At 36.6% G+C, this 23053-nt stretch overlaps 1 protein-coding gene across 2 annotated transcripts in view; it reads right to left on the bottom strand.

The window, feature by feature from the left end:
* The window catches only part of FRYL (FRY like transcription coactivator), a gene marked incomplete at both ends in the record, with an annotated part of 139115 nt that overhangs the window by 67457 nt on the left and 48605 nt on the right, over positions 1-23053 (bottom strand). For both annotated transcript variants that reach the window (XM_084233592.1, XM_084233593.1), the window contains 13 exons: positions 90-147; positions 1622-1746; positions 2945-3140; positions 4142-4410; positions 5770-5856; positions 6085-6270; positions 7313-7550; positions 11143-11250; positions 13345-13477; positions 13923-14094; positions 18119-18205; positions 20921-21029; positions 21208-21311. In XM_084233592.1, the coding sequence (XP_084089718.1) occupies positions 90-147; positions 1622-1746; positions 2945-3140; positions 4142-4410; positions 5770-5856; positions 6085-6270; positions 7313-7550; positions 11143-11250; positions 13345-13477; positions 13923-14094; positions 18119-18205; positions 20921-21029; positions 21208-21311 (1872 nt within the window). The remainder of the gene's footprint in view (positions 1-89; positions 148-1621; positions 1747-2944; positions 3141-4141; positions 4411-5769; positions 5857-6084; positions 6271-7312; positions 7551-11142; positions 11251-13344; positions 13478-13922; positions 14095-18118; positions 18206-20920; positions 21030-21207; positions 21312-23053) is intronic.

The following is a 23053-nucleotide window of genomic DNA, read 5'->3' as shown; positions in this document are numbered from 1 at the left end:
ACTTCTAAATTACAACCTTTGGGTATATGTGCAGAATACAGGTGTTTGCCAAATAAATATTTTAATGACTGAAAAATGACATAACTTACCTCTGGCCTTCTTTCAAGTGCTTCTTTAATTATGGGATGCAATTCCTCTATTAGTTCCCTAGAAGAAAATTATATACGTCCTTTTCATTGATAGGTTAAGCAGATACAATCTGACATATGTGCTTATATAAATATTAACATAATGATGTAAACATAAATATTAACCCTACTACACTAACCCTACTACACTTTTAAGACAATTTTATGTTTTGTTATGGTTGTAAAACAATACTCCCACACTGTAGAATATCTGGAAAACAAACCAAAAAAAATTATAGAGCCATTCATTCTAATATGTAGATGGAAACACTATCAAGAATTATGTTCAACCATTTTGCAGCCCACATTTTACATAGTCAAGATCCTAATCATATGTAAAATGGTGTATACTTCTTTTCTCTTAACATTAGCTTAATCACTTTCACATGCCATTATTAATTCAGTAGTCTATGATAGGGTGGGCTGCCACAGTTTTCCTAACGATTTTCATTTACTACTGACTTGTGAAATTTATCTAACTTTTGTTACTATAAATATTGTCTTGCTAAACATCTGTGTATCTTAATCTTTGTCTTCATTTCTGATTATATCATTATGATTAATTCTTAGAAATGAAATGAGTGAATTGAGGGTATGAATGTCATAAAGTGATAATTTTATCTTCTTACTTCAAGTGAAAATTGTGTTCACGGTAGAAGACTGAGAAAACACAAAAAGCATGAGAAAAAACAATCCATCCACAATTTTCAGCATTTATGGAAAACTACTGTAGGCACTCAAAGTATTTGCCTCAGAATTGTTTCTATTCATGGGAATTTGATTGTTCTTTAGGAAGCTGAGATTGTTTTTGTATCCCAGCTTTTTCTATTACAACAATAGTGTATTGAATTGTCAAGAATAATCTTCCCAAAATAAATCTTTCCTTATAGTGAGTGCTATCCTATGTCTATAGGTATATTATAATTTATATTAACTATGTGCTATTGTACTTGTTATCTTGGAGACAAAACATCAAATACTATCTCATACCAATAGACAATCTCAGAAGAATAAATTCAGGGCCCAGAAAGCAAGAACAAAACAAAAATGAAGGATTTACTTCATTAATATAAAAACATCAACAATGCTACAAATTATGTTCATAACTATTTCCTTTAAAAATAGCCTAATTGTCTCAACAAAAAGGGAAAAAAATTATTGTTTTAACCAACAGGTTAAAATTATAAATTAAGAAAATCACTGTTTAAATAAATTGGGTAGTAAAATAGGTAGTAAAATATTAAAGATTAACATTTTATCATTTTAGAACATAATTAAACATAGTATTATTTGATTTTCATAATTTGACAGAAACAGGGTCACTTGTATCTGCTCAAAATGAGTAAAGGCTCAAATAAGTGAAATGACTTGTTAAATGTTCCATCACAAGTTAACTGGTAAAATTCAGTCCTGATATGCAACTATCTTGATAACAAATACTCTCCAAGTATTTGCTATTTTAGCGCACAGAGAAAACCAAGGAAGATAATTACCTAAAAGCTCCTGGGTTGGTCCTGCCAAGACCTAGAACAAGGGATTCTGTGATTTCCATGCTCTCAGAGCGCATCATTGGAACTATGTGCTTAAACAAGGATGAAGGGGATGGGATGCCAATAATCTGTGGGGGAAAAATATATATTTATAGCAGTCTCACTAATGACAGCACACCCAACTAAACAATTTCACATTTCAACAATATCTGGACAATGACAACAGATCAAATTTTAGTATGCATAATGCTTAAAAATACACTTAGGGTATACATCATATATAAAGGTTAAATGATTCTTCTAATGGCTCACTGCCAGTTCATTAACGAAACTGGTTTGGAGGGTCTTTTGACTTCTTAAAAATACCAGGTTGACTCCCTCTATCCAATAATCTGTGCCCTTTGAGTGCACAGTGAGTAGAACAAAATTACTTCTAAAAGAGTTATCAGTGTTACACTTGGACACTCAAGTCTTGGGCTTTCTCAATTTCCTTCCACCAGCTCTTAATATTTCGTGTCACACCATGAAAGCTATCTAAATGTTCTTATCAAGGATCATTTTCTATCACTGCGTAACTCGGCAGTTCCAAAAAGGTATTTAAATATTTAATTGATCTCTTTTCCATACTGAGAAGTATAAGAACTATAATAGAATAAAATTATTCTAAAATAGGAAATAAAATGGGGGAAAGGAATAAAATTGCTTTAAAAATATTCATGATCTGGGGCCTCTCTGGTGGCACAGCGGCTTGAGCGCAGCGCTGTGAAGCTGTGCGCAGCCTCTGCAGTGAGGTTCAATTCCCGGCCAGCCAGGGAGAAACCCACATGGCGTGGCAGACCTCTCCTGTCTCACCCGCTGCTCCCCTCAGCAGTTTATTTCAGTCAGTCTGCCCGTTCTGCTCCCCACTCTGTCTCTGGTGAATTCTCTTACCCTCCCGTACCTCTGGACTGTACCCCAGCTCTTGTATAAAAAAAAATATATATATATTCATGATGGTGAATTTAAAAAACGCAACCCTTCTTCCGCTGAAAGAAAAGTTACATATATTATTGATTATAACGCGGAATCCATAAAACTGGGGGGATTTCTTGAACTATTTTCAGAGTTAGTGCCAGAAATACATTATTTAATAACCAAGTTACTTTGTTTTCCTGGAAGAGAAAAACTTAAAATTGAAGCCACATCACATTCTAACATTACCTAAGTTTCAGATTTTCACTGCTAAAAATCAGCACCTGTATATTTACTGCATTGATTTTATTGCTAAAAATCCAACATTGCTTCTATAATGCCCCTCAGACTCAATGGCGGACGTGGAGAACTTACTTTAGAATCAATGCTGTAGCCACTATCAGGGGTAGACGCCAGCGTCTCAGGAGGAGAACATCTCACAGAACCTGTGGATGGTGAAGACAATGTGGATGTCGCTGCACTGCAGCAAAGAAGCAGATAGTTTCTCCACAGGCCAATGTACGAGTCATTGCTTGTGGTCGTATTTACTTTCTTAGCATTGATAGGGCTACTGAGGAAAAAAAAAGAAAAGAAAAAAACAAGTGATATAAATACTGTAACATAATTTTTTCAGACTTCTTTTAACTGATGGTAAACTTCTATCAATTTAGGGGAGAGGGTTAGCATAAAGTTTTTATTATTAATATGACATCTCTGTGGAGTGATAGAAAGTGTAAATGAATAAAATATTAGGCTGAAAATTGAAACAATGCAGGATCATTTTAACAATCTATTATTCATCCCTATGAACAAAATTAATATTTTATCAGGCCACATTTTATAACTTATTACACACGATGTAGAAAAGGTGAAAACAAAATATAAATTACCTTTACTTTCACACCAGAATGAACACTGCATATTCTTCTACACATCTTAAATTCCTTTACATATCAATGCATGAGTTGTCTATTAACTTATATAAATTGAATAATATTGTTTCTTTTGTTCTGACAAACTTCTCATATTTAACATATATCTTTAAATTAAAGATGTGAATTAAAATACTTCCACGGCATCATTTTTATTTTTTTTATTTATAACTTTAACACCATTGTGTATTCCCTGTAAAATTCCCATCACCACTTCACTCGTGAACCATCACCATTGTCCCTTGTGCTCTTCTCTCCCCTATTTGGATCACTTTCCTCCTCCTCCCTTGCAGAATGTCTGATTTATAGTTCATAGCATCATTTTTGATGACTTTCTGCAACAGTATCACAGAGATTATGTTTTTATCAGCCAAACTTCATTGTTGACATCTTTAGCTGATAGTATTTTCCCTACTATATACATTATACATTTAAATAAATGCTTAATTAGAATAAAAGTTTATCTGTTTTCTTAAATAAGTTCCTGGAAATGGAAATGCAGTGTCAAAAAGAATATTTGCATTTTTAAGGCTTCTGTCAAATTTCTGTCTTCAAAGATTATAGACTACTAAAATAAATATTTTAGAAGAATTCCACAAATTTTTCCAAATAACAAAATTACACCTGAGCAATAACTTACTTTATATCAACTTGTGGGGATAACAACTGAAGTCTTGTGTATGCAAACATCCAAGCATAGCTCACAGCTGTAGAGCAGTGTTTTGGAAGGTTTTCTTGCTTTAAAAAACTGGAGAGACTTATAATCCATGGATCTTGGCCTTGGGTCACATGTGCAAATATCCATATGTGCGACGGACTAATCACATCAAACTGGTGGCTAATAGGAGATGAGTTCCACTCTGCTAATGTTTGTAAATCTATTGAGCTTGGGCAATACAGCAAAGTAGTCTATGTAGAGAAAAAAAAAATAGGTGATTGATTGCACATTTCAGTATCTTTCAAAGTTTTGCATGTGTATTATTTAAACTGTAAGTGGACTAAGGGTAGTTTCTAGAACAGAGATAGTATGAGGTCCCAGGTAGGTTTAAGGGAGTAGTAAATTCCTGAAATTGCACATGAGGGCATTTTGTGTATGTACATACCCGCGTTTTTTTTAAAGACAGCTATCAAGGCTTTCATTATTCTCAAATGGAGCTATAAACCAAAAAAAGTTAAGAACCTCAAATTCATATACATATATGAGACTTAAAACTATGAGCGAACTCAAAAATGACACCTTTACTTCCATGCGGATGTGCCCCACAATGCTTAAGTTAAGTTACTGGAGAGGAACTCCTTTCCAAAGGGCCACATTCTTAGATATTTGCTTAATGATATTCTGGGGTTTTATACTGAAGAGATAAAGGTTTACATTTACAGCAAATTATATATCATTCAAACAACACAAATGGAGACAAGCCAAATAGGCTCAATCCACTTGATCGTTCAATAGATACTTATAAAGACTTGTGCGAGCCAGGCACTGCTTTAGGCACTAAAAGAGAATCATCCAATACTCTTTTTGTTAGTGTAATTTACGGTTAATAATCTACAACAGGATTCTTTAAATTCTATAGTATTATAGTCAATTCAGTTTTATAAAATTTTATTATCTCCCTTTATTATCTATCGGTAATTTGTGACTTATAGTCAAGTGTATATAAAAGGCACATAAATCTTTTGACCATATATTACAAAACAGAAAAATTTCATATATTATAGTTAGAACAGTTATTCTTACATCAATCTTGAAATATTGAAATGAGCCTTTTTAAAAACTCAAGTAAGTTTGCATAAATTTACTTAGTAATGTGTGCTGACCAAGTGTTTTTCTTCATTTTAATGAGTCAAATTTCATAAAATTGGCATAAAAGATCACATAATTTGCTCCACTGCACTTAAGCTTACATGGCAAAGCAAACAAAAGTATTTATTTAAGGCAAAGGGTACAATTCATTTTCAATTTCAACAAAAATTTCTCCAGCATTTTACCAGCATGTATATGTGAAGAACATTATTTGCCATAATAAATAGTCAATACTAGTCAATAGTAACATTGTATTTGAGAGACACTACTTAAATTGGAAAGATTGGAATTTTACAAAGATAAAATACTTTCATCTCTGTGGAGTACCAACCATAGCATAACTAGGGCCACTGTGTGAGTGAGCCACTTTTTTTTTTTTAAATGCACTTGTAGTTCTCATGTAGCTATGCATGTCTTAAGTTCCAAAACAAGACTGGACAACATGAAATCATTCCAGTTACCTGATCAGCCCCAGTGAGATGTATGAAGCTCTCCAGAATGGATGGGCTCAGTCTGTCCATCACATCTATGGCTAATTCATCATCACCCTATAGAAAAGATATCACATGTCTAAACAATTTAGGAATGTTCAAACAGCCAAACATTAAGCATTCACTATAGATTTACTTGTTATAAATGGAAGTCAGTCCCTGTCAAAAAGAGTTTGTCACAAAGTAAGGTATACCTGAATGACAGTAACAGTAATGGAACAAGGATGGTCCAGGGGACAGTGTGTGAAGTGCTTTCATAGAACTAAATGAAATACTCAATCTTACCTTAGGCATTTCCAAAAGTGCAAATAAAGCCCGTATTTCTCTAAGGACACTGACGGCTAATCTCCTAGTGGCTGGCCGACTGCTACAGAGAATGACAAGTGCAAACCCTTCGACCACGTGGAACACACTGGAATATGGGCTCCTTTCCAGAGGAGGTGGGTGAGAAGCTCCATTACCTACACCATGCTTGAAAAATAAAAACAAGTTAAAAATAAAATATGTATGTACAGACATTCTAGTAGAACAATTAAGAGTCAAATGAATCATGAGATTATGGTGACTGCCTCAGCTTAAGCAACTTAAATATTTAATTCATAAAACTGCAATGTGTAAACAGTGGAGGTGAAACTTTTAACTGGCAATCTAAATATGAATTCTGTATCTAACTTCTATCATGCATTCTTTGATCTTTTGTAACTTACAGCTGACAGTGTTAATCACTCTTGGTGTAATAAGTCTATGTGGAAAATGAGGGAATTGGAGCCTAATCCTTTATACTCAAAGTGTGGACCAGCATCAAAGAGGAGCTTGTGAGAGAGTGTCTTGGGCCTCTAGTGATTTCAACATTCATTAAGTTGCTTTAGATGATTCAGCTCTAAAATTCCAAGGTCCTATGACTTATACACAATTGTAAATCAATAATTTGCACCTGCTAGGATTTAGAAGGATGAAGAACCAGACTGTCTATATCAAACAAGACTGTTACCATGGATAAACAATCATTCAAACGGAAGACTACCAATCATTTTTAGTACATCAGCTTTCAATACATTAGTATTGACCTAAATGTGACCTAGAATTGCCTCTGCTTTCTATGTTCATTCAAAACAAAAGGAAGAAGGATGGCAAGATCAGACACACAAGCACTATATATTTAACATAGGAGCAATAGGAAAGCTCAGTCTAAGGGATTATGAATTAAAAATTTTAACTTGTGAGAAAGTCAATATATGTTTTATTTATTTATTTTTATTAGAAATTTTGTTTTTACATTTCCTATACAATTGCAACCCCTTTATTTTGACACCAATCCCTCCCCTCCCCGCCCCCTAGCCCCCATACAGTGTCTCTGGTTCATAGTTGTTTGTTGATTTTGATTTTCACTTTCTTATAGTTATTCTTCTCCCTGGTCCCTTATTTAAGTTTTCTAGATTCCGAAAGTCAATATATATTAATATCATTTACCAATGACTATATACAAAGGTAGAAGTAGAAAAGAATTTGGTACCTGTGATTCCTGGTTTTTGTTATGCATCTGGGTTGCTTGTTTCCACTGAATGATTAACTGTACCAACATCTTTACAGCATTATCAAGAAGTGTGGGATGGATATCGGTCACTTCACGAACAATAAAATAAACAAATCCCGAAAGAACATCTTCCCGCCAATCTGGAAAATCCAGCATCAGTGTCTGCAGAGTATTGAAAGCCAGGGCACGCAGTTCTTCATCCATATGAATTGTGAGCCTAGCAAGAATAAAACAACATGAGCAAACTCCCAAACCTTCCACATAGTTTTACCATCTACACCGTAAAATGAAGAACTTAAAAAATGTCTTCATTGGTGTGCAAGAAGTATGAAGATGGAAAGTATTGTTCCTTTTGTGTGTTATAGCAATCTTTATGCTAGCCTATTTGTTTATTCACACATGAGTCTGTTAGTATTGGTGTATATTTTTACTATCATCCAGGATAACAATTCAATTATAACTCAAATGCTGTACTCTATTGACATATCAGAATTGCATTGTAAAAATTCTTTAATCCTTAAAATGCCCGAGGTTGTTATCCTATAATCAATACAAAATGATGTCCAATCATGTATCATCTCAGCCTAAGCTCACATTTCTTTAGTTCTTTACTAGCACTGGAAAGGGCGTAATTTATTGCTATCATTCCTTTCATGCTGCTGAGGTGACAGTTATATAAGAGACAGATAATTGATTGTAAAAAGGAAATCTGACAAATCAAGATGGAGTCAATTTAATAGAAATAATTCTTGAAAGTATAAGAGTAAATTCAGAAGTAACATTTATGGGTGTGCCCAGAATAAAAATGAAAAAGACATGTCACACTAACATGTAAGGCCCAGATGAGAGCTAAGTCTAATAGTGGAGAGGCTATATAAAATTATTTTTTAAGTCATCAAAACTTTACAATATGAGGTCTCTTTGTCTCTCTCTCTCTCTCTCTATATATATATATATAAAATGCTGTATGACTAAGAATTTCTGATTTGCCACTAAAGAGTATTAGTTTACTGACATTATCAAGAAGATGCATCACAGTTAGAAACAGCTTGCATGAATAAATAGGTAATTTAAACGATATGCCAAAGTTACACACTTAGGAAGCTGGGAGTTATCCTCAGTGACAGAGGAGCAAAGCTGCCTGGTTTAGGAGAAAAGAGCTATGAGCTTTCACCCTGCTGAACTCACTTCAGTGTTCACTACAGACAACCTTCACTGGCAATGGGTGAAGAGCACATTTGCCACAGCTAGAATCTCAGGAGGAATAAGGCACGAAGCAGAGCAGTTAGAGCAGCACTCAGAAAGACCACACAGGGTGAGATTAAGGCTCTCCAACCAGTGTTCTGTCCCTGCGGGTGGTACCAAAGGAGATACCTTGGGAGAGGAGAGTGTCAACCTCCATTATGCTGACTACAAAGCTTATCTCAAGATCTGCTAAATCCAGAATCTTATGCCTGTATGTGCTACACTAAAGGTATAAATGCATATTATCTGCTCATTATGTAGAAAACAACATGTAGCTTGGTGAACTTAAGGCAGGAGAAAATTAATGAACTTCCCTCAGAGAGCAGCCAGGGTTATAAATTTACAATGTGCCTTTGTTTTGCTTGTTTTATTTTCAAGTCAACAAGATTTAAACTTCACAAATCCAAATGACAGAAATAGGGGACAAGAGAGAACAGACTCCAGAACATTTTATTTTGGGGGTAAAGTAAATCAGTAAATGCATATCACAGGGAAAAGAAGCAAAGTAAATAGTCTTTCACCAGCAACAATTAGAATGGGGAGAGATGAATTTATCTTCCCTAATGTTAACATGAACCTTGTAACTGCAATCTACTTCACAGCAACAATTAGAATGGGGAGAGATGCATTTATCTCGTGGTGCAAACTTTCTCTCACTCTCTCTCCTCATAATCCTAAAAAGAGACAGCTACTGTTAATGTCTGATGGCAACCTCTAACAGTTGAGGGTCAAGGGTGTAAAGTAAGGTGTCTGGAAGGAGGATGTGCAAAGGCTAGCCAGAGCAGTCCATTAACTTTACTCAATGTGAATTTAACTCAAGACTTACTGATAAGTGCCCAGCAACCAGCAAAACACCTTTCAATATAGTCAAGTATCCCTGCTCTATGAAAATCACCGTACTTGGTTTCTCATTTGGGCACAGGCTGGCCAACAATGGCTCAAGGAGCAAGTAGTGCCAGGTACCACCTGGAATATCGTTGTGCCCACTCTTTCACATGCTGACAATGGCTGCTTTTGCACCCCAGTGATGTGACAGTAATCTGCAAATCTTAAAATATTTATGACAGGTTCTTTCTAGAAAAAAGTTTTCTGACCCCTAACCTGAAGAGAATCCCCAATGATCTCAACAAAGCAGTGTTTCAATAGGCTATCACCTCAGCTCAGAAATCATTTTGGGAGCTAATATTTCAGTTTGGCTGTCATATTATTTATTCATTTTATAAAGCCTAATGGAGGAAAATTTTCAACCCTGAGGGGTCTGCAGTGAAAGAAAAAGTAAAGAGGAGACCTAGCCAGCACTCTAGTTGCTAAAGTAATGACTACAGGAAGAGTTAACATAATAATTAAAATCTAATTAATGGGTGTCATCACACACTGATAACACCCAAATGTTAAGGGATGATGTGCTAAAAAATTTCAAGACATTTTAGTAGATGGAAAGGTAGCAAATTGAAAAGCAGGATTTGTAGGGGAATCCAAAAGAAACTGAAAGTTAAAAATAGAGCAGGGAGCCAATTGATACATGAAAAGATGCCTCATGTCACTAATCATCAGGGAAATGCAAATCAAAACCACAGTGAAATATCACCCCACACCTGGTAGAGAATGGCTGTCAATAAAAAGACAGGGAACAATGAGTGTTGGTGAGGTTATGGAGAAAAAGGACCCCTATAGACTACTGGTAGGAATATAAATTGGTGTTGCCGCTGTGGAAAACAGCATGTAGGTTTTGGAAAAAATTAAGCAATAACATTTCTGGGTATTTATCTGAAGAAAACACTAACTAGGAAAGATATATGTTCATTGCAGCAATATTTACTACAGCCAAGGCATAGAAAAAAACTTAGGTGTCCACTGATAGCTGAATGGATAACAAAATATGTGTGTGTGTGTCTCATGGAATATTCTTCAGTCAAACAAAGAATGAAATCTTGCCATTTGTGACAATGCAATTCAACCTTGAAAGCTTTATATTAAGTGAACTAAATAAGACAGAGAAAGACAAATACCAAATACTCTTACCTACATGTAGACTCTAAAAAAAAACAAAAAACAAAACCTAGCAGCCAAAAAGAACCTGAGCTCATAGATACAGAGAGCACAGCACTGGTTCCAGAGGCTGGGGTGGGGAGGGGTGGGTGGAGGTGGCAGGTGGGTAAATGGGTGAAGGGGATCAAAAAGTACAAATTTCCAGTTACATAAAATGAGTAAATCATGGTGATGCAAAGCATAGTAAGGTGACTTCAATTAATACTGTATTGCATGTTTGAAAGTTGCTGAGAGTAGACCTTAAAAGTTATCATAACAAGAAAATTTTATAACTATATATGGTGACGGATGTTAACTAGACTTATTGTGGTGACCACCTTGCAGTATATACAATATTACATGATTATGTTGTACACTGAAACTAATAGCGTGCCACAAGTCAATTACATCCCTATAAAAAAATGGGAAGATGTTTCACAAAACAAAAAGACAAAATAGGAGTTTACAAAGTAAAAATAAAGGATTTTCAATGCTTTTTTTCTTAATTACCACAGTAAACAGTAATTCTCACTGACCTTGCTAACAATTCAATGAGGTCAGTTCTGCTCATACCATCTGGAATCAACCTTGGAATAGCAGCAATACACGTTCTAAACAAGTCAATTTTGGGTTTTCTTTCCCCCCTGAGAAATAAATAACAGGATTTAATAAAAAGTATATTCCATATACTAGACAATGAATGCAAACTTGTAAAAACAGTTATAGAAAACAGTAACTCATCCCAGAAAGTTTAATTTACATTTAATATAAAACAGTACAAATCCAGTAAATTATTATTAATCATTATTAGACTACACAGATAATTCAGGAAAAGCAAAATATAGCTAAAGAGCAAAGGTTTTCTTTCAGCAATGAGAAAGCAATCATAGCTATTATGTTTAAATAAGTATGATATTACAATTATTCAAGTAAATATTATTTATAAATATTAAGCCTTTAATAACAATTAAAATAGTGAATATTACTGATATTATTAAATAACAAAATATTGATTTGGAGGACCTGTAATATTTTTTTTCATTTACTATCACATACTAACAAGGTTCTTGGAAAACAGACATTCTCATACACCACTGTTGCTGTCATTCTTATTATATTACTTCAGGCTATGTATTCCCCAGCCCACCCCCCTACCCCCACACACAAATATACATATTTAAAATTTTTATGTTACAAAACATGCCAATTTTTTTTAAAATCCTGGTTCCTCTACAGGCTTGATATAACAATTCTACTATATTTTCTCTTAGCTATTCAATTTTTATTTTAAATATATGACCTCTTACTACGATGGACTTTATTTAAATCTATATTTCAAGGTGAGGCTGTTTATTTTACCAAAATGTTCTTTACTTGGCCTAATAATTTTCATGTAGAAAATAATTTCAGTGCTTTAAGTGTTTTGGGTCAGTATTCATTACAGCTGCAATGGACTTGCTAACTACTTTTACAAACTTTAAATAGTTTCTCTTTGCAAGGTTTCAATATGTGTGAGTTTGAGTTCCCATACTTTGTTTAATTTACCAGTCCCCAACAGCATGATTCCATTTTCAGTTGCCCCCAGTTAACTGTAAGTAATGCACCAACAGGTTTCCCTTTCAGTCCACAAATCTCTATGTAAGTAAGACGCTATCACAATCAGTGACTAATCATATCATGGCTTTCAAAGCCTACCAAGATTGGCCACTGACCATTCATTAGTTATTTGGTTCACATGTGGACAGCAAGGTGTGCAGTTGTACTGCTTCCTTGTCTCCAGTGCAACACTCAGGTGGCATTTTAACAAAACTGGATTTTCAAAAGTGAAAATTGGCCAATAAAGATTAAAGGGCAACAAAGAAAAGAAAAGTGATATTCCTTGATGTAAAATTTGAATCAGCCATTATGGGAATGCTGACCCTGGAATGGCTACAGAACCTACATGTGCAGCCAGAGGAATGTGCAGTCAGTCACTGACATATGCGAGTGACATGGCTGTCAATAAAAAGGATGAGGACTTTCCAGAGGAAGTCACAGATGGGAAAATCTTATTAGACAAATGCTAAGAGATATTGGGGTAAACTAGTGTATAACTGTACATCAGTTGTATCGAAAGATCAAAGACCCAATTTGGTATTCTAAGATTATGAAGCAGATATAGATATAAAAAAAGTCCTTCCTTATACAAAATATACAGAGATACTTCCTAGTGAATCAAAGAAGTTATTGCCATAAAATACATCCTCTTGAAGGAGGAAGTCCCTAACAATGAGGAAAAAAGATAATGTGATCCTCCGTGCAGTGATGTTCTGGGAGTGGGGTAGGATGGGTTACTGCTTTGAAAACACTACTCATACATAATTCACATGGGTCCTTGGAAGAGATTGTCAGGTTTTCTTTTTTACTTCCAGGTCTCTGGAAATGAGCATTTGTTTGACTTGATAAACCAATCATGTCCACACATATCTGGGCTAACTAGCACACATCTATTGCTCACAGTAAATGTAGGGCCTTGTCACCGACCACAAACTCCAGGATGACTTTTGGGATCTATTTTAGGTTGACAGCATTTTAAAGAATAAAACTGAATGCATGGAAGGAATCATTGTATTAATAACTGTAACAAATGCAACATGGCAGAAATCCAGAAAAAGACAGCGAAGGAAACAAGTAAGCAGGAATCAACCATCTCTAGTTTATGAAAGCAGAAGTAGCAACAAAGAGAATTTACTACATACGTAATCATGTCTTCAGGCTCCTTATTAGACATCTGCACGCTAGTCATACACATGGGTCTCCCAACTTCTTTGTCCAAATGTCTGAGGATGCTATCTAATGCTTTTCTCACTTGAGGATAGTAAACTGACATTCCTAAGAGGTGGGGAAAAACTCCCAGTTATAAAATGTGAGAAGTTAGGTAATTACAATCACCATCTGTAAAAAATATACGCCTGCCAATTTTTAAATAACATTCACTTATTTGTTATTACAAAAAGAGTTTCTTTTGCACTTTGAATTCTCCCAGACAGTTCAGCAGACTGGAGGAAAAGTGTAAGTATCTGCATAGAACTGAAATCAATTTAAAGAAAGTACAAAATATAGTGAATAGCATCATATAAGAAAAAGACTTAGCCAGAAGACTCTTCCTGTGAAGACTTACAGATATTTCAGAAAATGTTTTCATTTTTTCATTACTCTGAATACTGGAATAAGCCACCATAGGCAATTATATATCTTTCAGGTTTGGTCATAGGCTTTGCCAGAAGAATAACACATTGTATCACAAAGTGATTTATTCATTCCAGTTGATACTAACCTATGACTTTTGCTTCTTCATCTGTCAAGGTTTTACTGAGAAAGGTTTTCTTCACCCGAAGAGTGTTTCCTGAGGGAAGGATAACTCCTGTTGTTGGCATTGGTGGCTCCCCATCTTTCTGCTGCAAGCTGTCCGCTATTACGAGGAAGACTCTGAGGCCTATGTTCATTCTCTTCAGAAAAAAAGAGTTTCAAAGTAAAAAAGTCAGGATGTCAGACAGATCTTCCTTTCACATTAGCAACTTCTCATCAGATCACACCGGCAGGTGGGGCAAGGAGCACAGCAAGGACATCAACCTCTTCTGTCCAACATTTTTAACATTTTAAGCTCCAGTCCAGGCACTGGAGCTTGCTGTACGATCAAATTCCCAAATGCGGGGCCTCCCTGGTGGCGCAAGGGGTTAAGTACAGCACTATGAAGCAATCTGCAGCCTTTGCAGCATGATTTTGATCCCCGGCTGGCCAGGGAGCTACCCACATGGCACAGCAGACCTCTCCTGACTCGCCTGCTGCTCCTCTCAGCAGTGTATTTCAGTCAATCTGCCTGTTCTGCTCCCTGCTCTGTCTCTGGTGAATCTTCTCACTCCCTGCATCTCTGGCCTGTACCCCAGTTCTTATATGCATAAATAAATAAATCTTAAAAAAAAAATTTCCAAATGCTACCCCCTCCCACTCACTTCTATGGTGAGCTGGTTCTCTTATTCTCTATAAGCTCATTTCAAACCACTTCCATCCTTCTTCAACTCTCCTACCATGCCCTCGCCTCTCTCAGGAGGTAATTTGTCTCCTGCTTCTCTGGGAGTGGAGAAGGGAATCAACTTCCCTTCGTCTCTTAAACACCAGTTTAGTTATATTTGTACCTCTTCATCCTTTGCTCTCATTACAGTTGAGGGGTGCTGTTATTAGAATCCCATTAGTTGATGCATTTTCAGGAAAACTACACTACCCAGCCTTCTTTCTTGCATCAACATTTCCCTTTCAACAGTACCAGTCCCAATGCTGTGACCTGTACTCAAATACTACCCCTGAAGCAACTCACTCATCAGTGTCCATACTGCTCAAAAACAGTGGGCATTTTTCCTGCATCCTACTTAACTTTTCAGCAGTAGAGGACACTGCCAAGTAGTTCTTTTCTAAAACACTCCCTTGCTGTGTGATTGCTGGCTATGCCATCTCTGGCCTCATTTCAGGTTGAACCTCCTTTCTCTACACATGAAATTATTAATAGACTCTTTCAAGATGAGGTCCTAGGTTGCCTTCTCATGGTTTCTTCTTTTCTCCAAAGCAAGTCCATGTTTATACGGCTTCAATTACCACCCAGACTTGCTCAACCACTAGTTTTTTTTTTTTAAATAAATTTTATTTTTATATTCCCCATACAATTGCAATCCCCTTATTTTGACCCCAATCCCTCCCCCTTCCCCGCCCCCCAGGCCCCATAGAGTGTCTCTGGTTCCTAATTTTTTGTTGATTTTTTTTTTTTAAGATTTATTTATTTATTTATACAAGCACTGGGTATAGCCAGAAGGGCGGGAGGGTGAGAGAATTCACCAGAGCGGGGAGCAGAGCAGGCAGAAGGACCAAAGAACACTGCTGAGGGGAGCAGTGGGCGGCAGGAGAGGTCTGCGCGCCATGTGGGACCATCCTCTGGTGGTCGGGGAGCAGCTGGGGATCGAACCGGTGCTGCAGAGGCCGCGGGCAGCTTCACAACCCAGTGCTCAACCGCTGCACCACCAGGGAAGCCCCTGATTTTGATTCTTATAGTTATTCATTTTCCTGGTCCCTTATTAAAGTTTTCTAGATTCCTGCTATGAGTGAGACCATCTGGTATTTTTCTTCAACCACTAGTTTTTATAAACCTAACTTCTCCCTGAATTTGCACCTAAGACCCACTTGACATTTCTCCTTGGCTGTTAGAAAAGATGCCTCAGATTTGACATGTTCGAACCAAATGCACTTCCCGCACACACAAACTTGAGCCCTCCTCAAAGTTGCCATCAGCTCTGATCTACACCAGTGGTCTCCATGGTGGGTACATGCATCCCAGTGTGTGTGCAAGATAGTTTTGTACAGGGAGAAAATATAACTTGTATCTTTTTTTTTTTTTTAAGAACATTAAGGCTTTCAGCTTTACTCATCTTTGTATTTCACACAGTACTGGTGCCTTCCCTTAGTCTAAATATCAGACGGTCACATCACACAAAGAAGACATCTTGAAGGAGGTGGGGAAGCTCCAGGAGATTCTGGGGCTCAGACGTGCCCCCACTTATTCATTGGATTCTTTGGGTATATTGCTACTTGCATGTATTTGATTCAATGGATTCATGGATTAGTTTAAGTCAGGTAAAATTAACTAGCTCTTACAAACTTAAAAAGTATTGGGGGAAAAAAAAGGAAATTGAAGATAATTCTAATAAAATGAGACTAAATGATTAACAACAAAATAGCGGAACAGGTACTGCTTCTATTCCTAGTATGAGAGCCTCAGTGGGAAAACACTTTCAGAAATAGGGCCTCCCCGGTGGCGAAGCGGTTGAGTGCTGGGTTGCGAAGCTGCCCGCAGCCTCTGCAGCACCGGTTCGATCCCCGGCCTCTCCACAGCCACCGGAGGAGGGTCCCACATGGCGCACAGACCTCTCCTGCTGCCTGCTGCTCCCCTCAGCAGTGTACTTCAGTCCTTCTGCCTGCTCTGGCTCTGGTGAATTTTCTCACCCTCCCGCACTTCTGACTGTACCCAATGCTTGTATAAATAAATAAATCTTTTTTTTTTTTTTAAAAAAAAAGAAAGTTATTCACTGAAGAGAATATTTTTGAAAATGGTGTTTAAGAAAATGTTTCATTATGTGATATTTGCTGCTGAAAACCAAAGTATGTCATTTATAAAAACACTCATGTCTGCTTACTTTATAAATCTGCAATTATTTAAGATTTTTTCCACATTTTAATTGAAATAATATTTAAGTTAACATTCTCATAAACATTTTTGCTCATTTAAAAAATGTGCAGGGCCTCCCCTGGTGGCACAGGCAGTTGAGCGCAGGGCTGTGAAGCTGTCCGCAGCCTCTGCAGTGCTGGCTCAACCCCAACCGGCCTGCAAGGGTCCCACATGGTGCGCAGACCTCTCCTGTCGCGCCCACTGCTCCCTTCAGCAGTGTATTTCATCAGTCTGCCTGTTCTGTTCCCCACCCTGGCTCTGGTGAATTCTCTCACCCTCCCGCACTTCTGACTGTACCCAGCACTTGTATAAAAATAAATAAATCTTAATACATAAATAATTTTAAAAAATAAAAAATCTGCCATTAGGGGCCTCCCCAGTGGCGCAGTGGATTGAACACCGTGCTGTGAAGCTGTCCACAGCCTCTGCAGTGCTGGTTCGATTCCCAGCTGGCCAGGGAGATACCCACACGGTGCAGCAGACCTCTCCTGCCTCACCCACTGCTCCCCTCAGCAGCGTCTTTGGTCTGTCTACCTATTCTGCTTCCCGCTCTGTCTCTGGTGAATTCTCTCACCCTCCCGTGCCTCTGACTGTATCCTGGTTCTTGTATAAATAAATCTTTAAAAAAAAAAGGTGCTTTAAAAAAATTAAAAATCTACAATTAACTATTACTGATCTTAAAAGTCCTACAAATGAAAAACTTCAATAACTTTTCAATCCCATTGTTAAAATTCTCATTCCAAGTGTTTGTCTGTATAAACTTAGGATATGACTATGAGAGGGATCACAAAATAATAGTAGTAGGGGAAAATAGTAACACCGATTTTGTCTGCTTACTTTCTCAAATGGCATTAGATTCCAATGAACAATTTGTAAAATAATTTGAGGTTACTACTGAGTAAGAGGGCCACAGAAGTAGGAAACAACATTCTTGTCTGCTTTTTTAATTGTAAGATCCATGTGGAGGAAAGGATTTTTGTCTGTCTCCAGCACCTAAAACAATGCCTGATACATTTCAGCTGCTCATTAAGTGCTGAGTGAATGTTATTTATTTAAAAATATCTTAAACATTAAGTCATTTAATGTAGAAGAAACATGAAATCTTGTTATAACTTCCATAAACTAGCTGGCCTAGCTAACCTGGAAAAGAATTACTATTCAGCCAGTCATGAGAAAGTTTAGATAACTTGTTGAGAGAGAGAGAAAGAAAGAGAGACTAAGATACTATATTAATTACTACATTGAATTTTTTTTTTTTTTACCTCTGGATTAATGGTGAAAGTTTTAGTAGATTTTCCAACACTGAGAAGATCAAATATTATCTCTTTCATTGCAAAATCCAAACGTTCCTAGAAAAACAATTAAAGAATTCCTGTAACTTGCTACTACTGAATGTTAGGTATCATGCTAAGAATTATACACATAATGGCAACAATTCAGGTCAGTGCCCATCAGAAATACATTATTTAGTTGGAAAAAATATGAATTATGGTTTAAAATGACTATAAATATATGATTTAATTGTTGAAAGTTTTAATACCCAAACCAACAGGATGAAAGCTTTAAACACTCATTCACCAAAATCATATTCAAAATCTAAGTGAAGGAATTCCTAGAATTATAATGAAAGGAAGTCCTAAGACAATAGCTATGTGCCAGGCCTACAGAGCAATGAGTTCACATCAGGACAGGAGGAACAGGGGTCCAGATGGAAAAACTTCCAAGGGAGAAAAAGTTAACTAACAAGAGTAACTTAGTTAAAAATTAGTAAGTGTGGGTCTCCCTGGTGGTGCAAGGGGTTAAGCACTGCACTGTGAAGCTGTCCACAGCCTCTGCAGCACGAGTTTGATCCCTGGCCAGCCAGGGAGAAACCCACAGGGCAAGAAAGACCTCTCCTGCCTCTCCTGCCTCTCCCCTCAGCAGTGTATTTCAGTCTGCCTGTTCTGTTCCCCACTCCGTCTCTGATGGATCCTCTTACCCCCAGCATCTCTGGCCTGTACCCCAGCTCTTGTATGCATAAATAAATCTTGAAAAAAATTAAGGAATTAGTAAGTGTAACAGACATTTGAGAGTTTTATAGTTCTAGTAGAGTGTTAGTGTGAGGTAAGAAATCCACTACAGGGGAAACAATCCTAAGAGAATTTTTTAAAAAAGGAAAATTTTCTGAGAACACTAGTTCAAAATCACAATTTGCTTCCACTCACCTCTTTTTTAAAGAACTTTTTGAAAATTTTATTTTTGTGTAGAAGAACTGGGCTATAGGTCAGAGGTGTGGGGTGTGAGAGGATTCACCAGAGACAGAGTGGGGAACCGAACAGGTCGATGAACTGAAATACACTGCTGAGAGAAGCAGCAGGGGAGACAGGAGAGGTCTGATACACCATGTGGGTAGCTCCCCGGCCAGGCATCCAACTCAGGTCATATCAGTGATGGTGCTGAAACTTAACCCCTAGGCCACCAGGGAGGCCCTTGCTTCCACTCATCTTACTGATATATTTATACTTATCTAATTATGATGAGTTTTGTCCTCTAGAGATAAGGAGTATATTTTATTTAAATATTCCTTATTTTTTTTTACTGTCAAAAATAATTACATTGTGGATTATCTACATTGTCATAATTTTAGCTCAAAGCATTTGGAATCAAAACATTTTCCTAAATTGAGGAGGTAAGCCTATCCAATTTTCTCTCAGCTGATGTCCCCACAGTGTGACCAAAACCTTGGATCTGCTTGCTCACCGGTCCACTCTCCCTCCAAGAGACCTTCCCTTGCTAGTGAGTCCTAGGGCAAGTTAGGGATAATTAGGCAGCTTTAGGGACAGTGCAAAGACTTCAGGAGAGTTAAGGAAGGCTCCAGAGATGAGGGCAACATATTCCAAAGGGGACTAGTCAAACACCCCAGGACTAGGGGCAACAGGACATTCCGGAACAAGGATGATAAAGAAAAGTGTGCTAAGGGCTGGATCACAGAGAAGTAGTTCTGGGCACAAAGAGTGAGTGAGTCCACGGAGAATTAACCAATCACAAAGGAACTGGTGGGGCTTTAGAATAATTAGGAAAAGAAGGTGTATATTCCCTGAGGCACAGCTCCACTTTGTTTTCCTTGCCCCTCCCTGGCCTGGTTCTACTGGCCTGGGAGTCCCACTTTATTTCTGTTCCTTTTCTCCTTAATAAGCTTTTTCATTCTCTAAACAAGTCTGCCTCTTTTCACTTGTTTTCCTGAGCATCTGCAAAGTTCCTGCTGTGGCTTCATGACACACCAATCATGGTGGTCTAGTGGCTGGGATCCAGCGCTGTCACCACAGACTGGGATCCATTCCTGGCTGGGAGACTAGGCCTGAAAACCTGAAATTACCGTATCACTAGCAGCCACCATGATATTCCCAGAATGCCTTGTAACACAGACATTAGGATGTGGTTTAGACACTGCCATATGGTATGTTCATGAGTGTTTTTGGGAACTGGGGTACATGAGGAGATGGCAGGGAGGGAAGAGGATGGAAAAATCCATTTTACTGTGAGGATCAGGACAGCCAGAGGCAGTGGCTTCTCTGAAAGCCTGTTTCTGTATTTCTCCTTTAGTCATTCAGACTAGAACCTGTTTCTTCAGTCCTACTAGCGATTCTGTGAACTATCTATATTCCTGAAAAGATCCCTCTAAATCAGCTCCAGGGGATTCTAGTATCTACAGACAGGAACAAGAAATATGCAGAGTATGAAAACAATTTCCCAAAAATTTTTTGAAGATATGCAGGAAGTAATTAGTAAATGGACTAACAGTAGGAATATGCATCACTTTCATTGACTCTTCCTGAAACTTGTTTTCCACTGTAGGTCTCTCCTTCTCCAAAGACCAGTGATTTAAACTTATTTCATCACAAACATTATTAGCATCTTTGATTTTTTACTCTTTTAAGCAAACATTTATTTTTCACTATTCAACATTTGTGATCAAAACATTTGTTATCATTTTAACTTTTAGATGTGTCATTAGTTTGAAAACTAACGTTATGATGAGAGATGACTCTTTCAATTTACACGTAAATTTGAGGAAAGGCACTCACCTGAGCAATGAACTGAATAATCTTCACAAATATATTGAGAGGTGTGTCACGAGGAACCACACTACGCGAACCCTTTGGGAAAAGTGCTGACACTATGCTCATAAGACGACTATAGGAGAAAGAAGTTAATCATCGTGAGATAATGACATTAACAGAACGTTAGCAAAACAGTCTTCCTAGTCTTCATAATGTATATTGCTCCCCAAGGTATTAACAAATATTCCATTACTGTGATATTTTTTAACCAACATTTTATTTAAAGTACACTTTAAAACAAAGTCACTCACCTTTGTGTTACAGTGTTGCTTTCACATTTTATTCTAATAACATAAACCCATAACAATCTATACAAAGATTCCAGTGCAACTCGAGACATTTTAGGATCTTTATTCTGTTTAGAAATGAAAGAGAATAAAAATAAGCATATTTTTGAAAGCGCTTGCAATCATTTAAAGATCAATACATTCTCTGCCCAAAACTGAAAATCCTCACTCCCCGTTGTGGTATTTCACCTAAATCACGTTTGAATATGTAACTGTATACTTTGTCTACTGCAAGGACGGGCAGCTCAAAAGTAATGATAAATAAGGAAATTCTGAGCCATTCCTTAAATTCGCAAAAAATAAAATATTAGAATTATATTAGAAATATTAGAATTATATTTCTAAGAATTTCAAAATCAAACATCAACTTACTTGATGGTAAAAGTTACACGCAATATTGATACAATGATGGATTACTCATCGTTGCAATAATTAATTGCAGCCCATACTTAATTAACATTTAGAACACCGAATGTCATTACAGAATTTGCATTTACAAAATAATGCCAGACATGAGTGCTGTGTTATCCTTAGAAGAGGGAATATGGAATGGTGGGTTAAGAGCAAGGATTCTGAATTTATGAAAACTGGCATCATATGCAGACCCCACCCTTAGGTATGGTTATCAGTAGGTGCCATGATGTCCTGATCTCTACAATTGAGAATATGGTAACTGCCTCACAGATGAATGGAGACTGTATGTGAAAAACACTTGGAATAGTGCCAGGCACAAGGTCAGTGTTACGCCTTATGCCTTTAGCTTTTATTTAGAAGTATAACATTATTGTTTAAAATGTTATTTAGAAAAGTATTCCATTTCGAGCACAATTTGATCAGTATACTTTTCCTTCATACCAACCATTATGTCAAGTTCTCAAATATCCAGTTATGCAATGAGATTTGAGAATTTTGAAGATGTAGCTAACAATTACCTTTATTAGGAGAAAGGCTTTACACAACCTGTAATCTGGTACTAGGATATACTGGCATGGCTGCTATAAATTAGCACTTATTTGATTCAGTTTGGGGATTTATTATTGCTAAATAATTATTTTATATATAGCAATTGTCAGAGGTGAGTTTTTAAACACTAAGCAATTTGGCCATGCTGTTTATATTTCTTAGGATACAGAATAATGGACATCTACATATATGATTTGAAGTACTGTGAAAAGATAACAACAGAGGATGTTTTTAGGAAGACAACCCGTAGAAAATTTTGTATATCTATCTACATAAATATTTGATATAATTAAGAATGAACTATCAATTACTCTCTGGACAGAGTCAACACCAATCCTTTCTTCCATGGCCAGATCCATAATGATCCAAATTCAAATAAACTCCCTAAGTAGTTTTCTACTAATCTGTTATTAATATAACCAAAGTAGCATAGAAAAAAACAATGCGTATATATTGCTAATATAACCAAGACTATTGTAGTAATCTTTTGTATCATAAAACTTTTTCAATCATTTAAATCCAAGCTAATATTAAATGAGTTCGATTAGTTTTATGACACTCAAAATAACACATCAAATATTTTCAAAACATGAATATAAATATCAAATTATGTTAAAATATTTAAATCCATCTCCTCATAAAATTGTTCACATATAAATGGTAATAAAGTATCTGGGTTATCTTATGTTAAGTGCTAAGATATCTAGCATGAAAATAAACCTCATTTTCAAAATCTTTAAGATGGGCCACTATGTTTACAAAGCAGATTTTATAATAAGCAATGTCAAAAAACAAGATGAAAAGTGCTATCAATTACTATTTATTTGGTTAATACAATACTGTTATA

The sequence above is a fragment of the Talpa europaea genome, assembly GCF_964194135.1.
Source record: "Talpa europaea genome assembly, chromosome: 5".
In the NCBI taxonomy this organism is placed as follows: Eukaryota; Metazoa; Chordata; class Mammalia; order Eulipotyphla; family Talpidae; genus Talpa; species Talpa europaea.
Note: the sequence above shows the minus strand (reverse complement) of the source record. Positions and strands in the feature narration are given on the sequence as shown.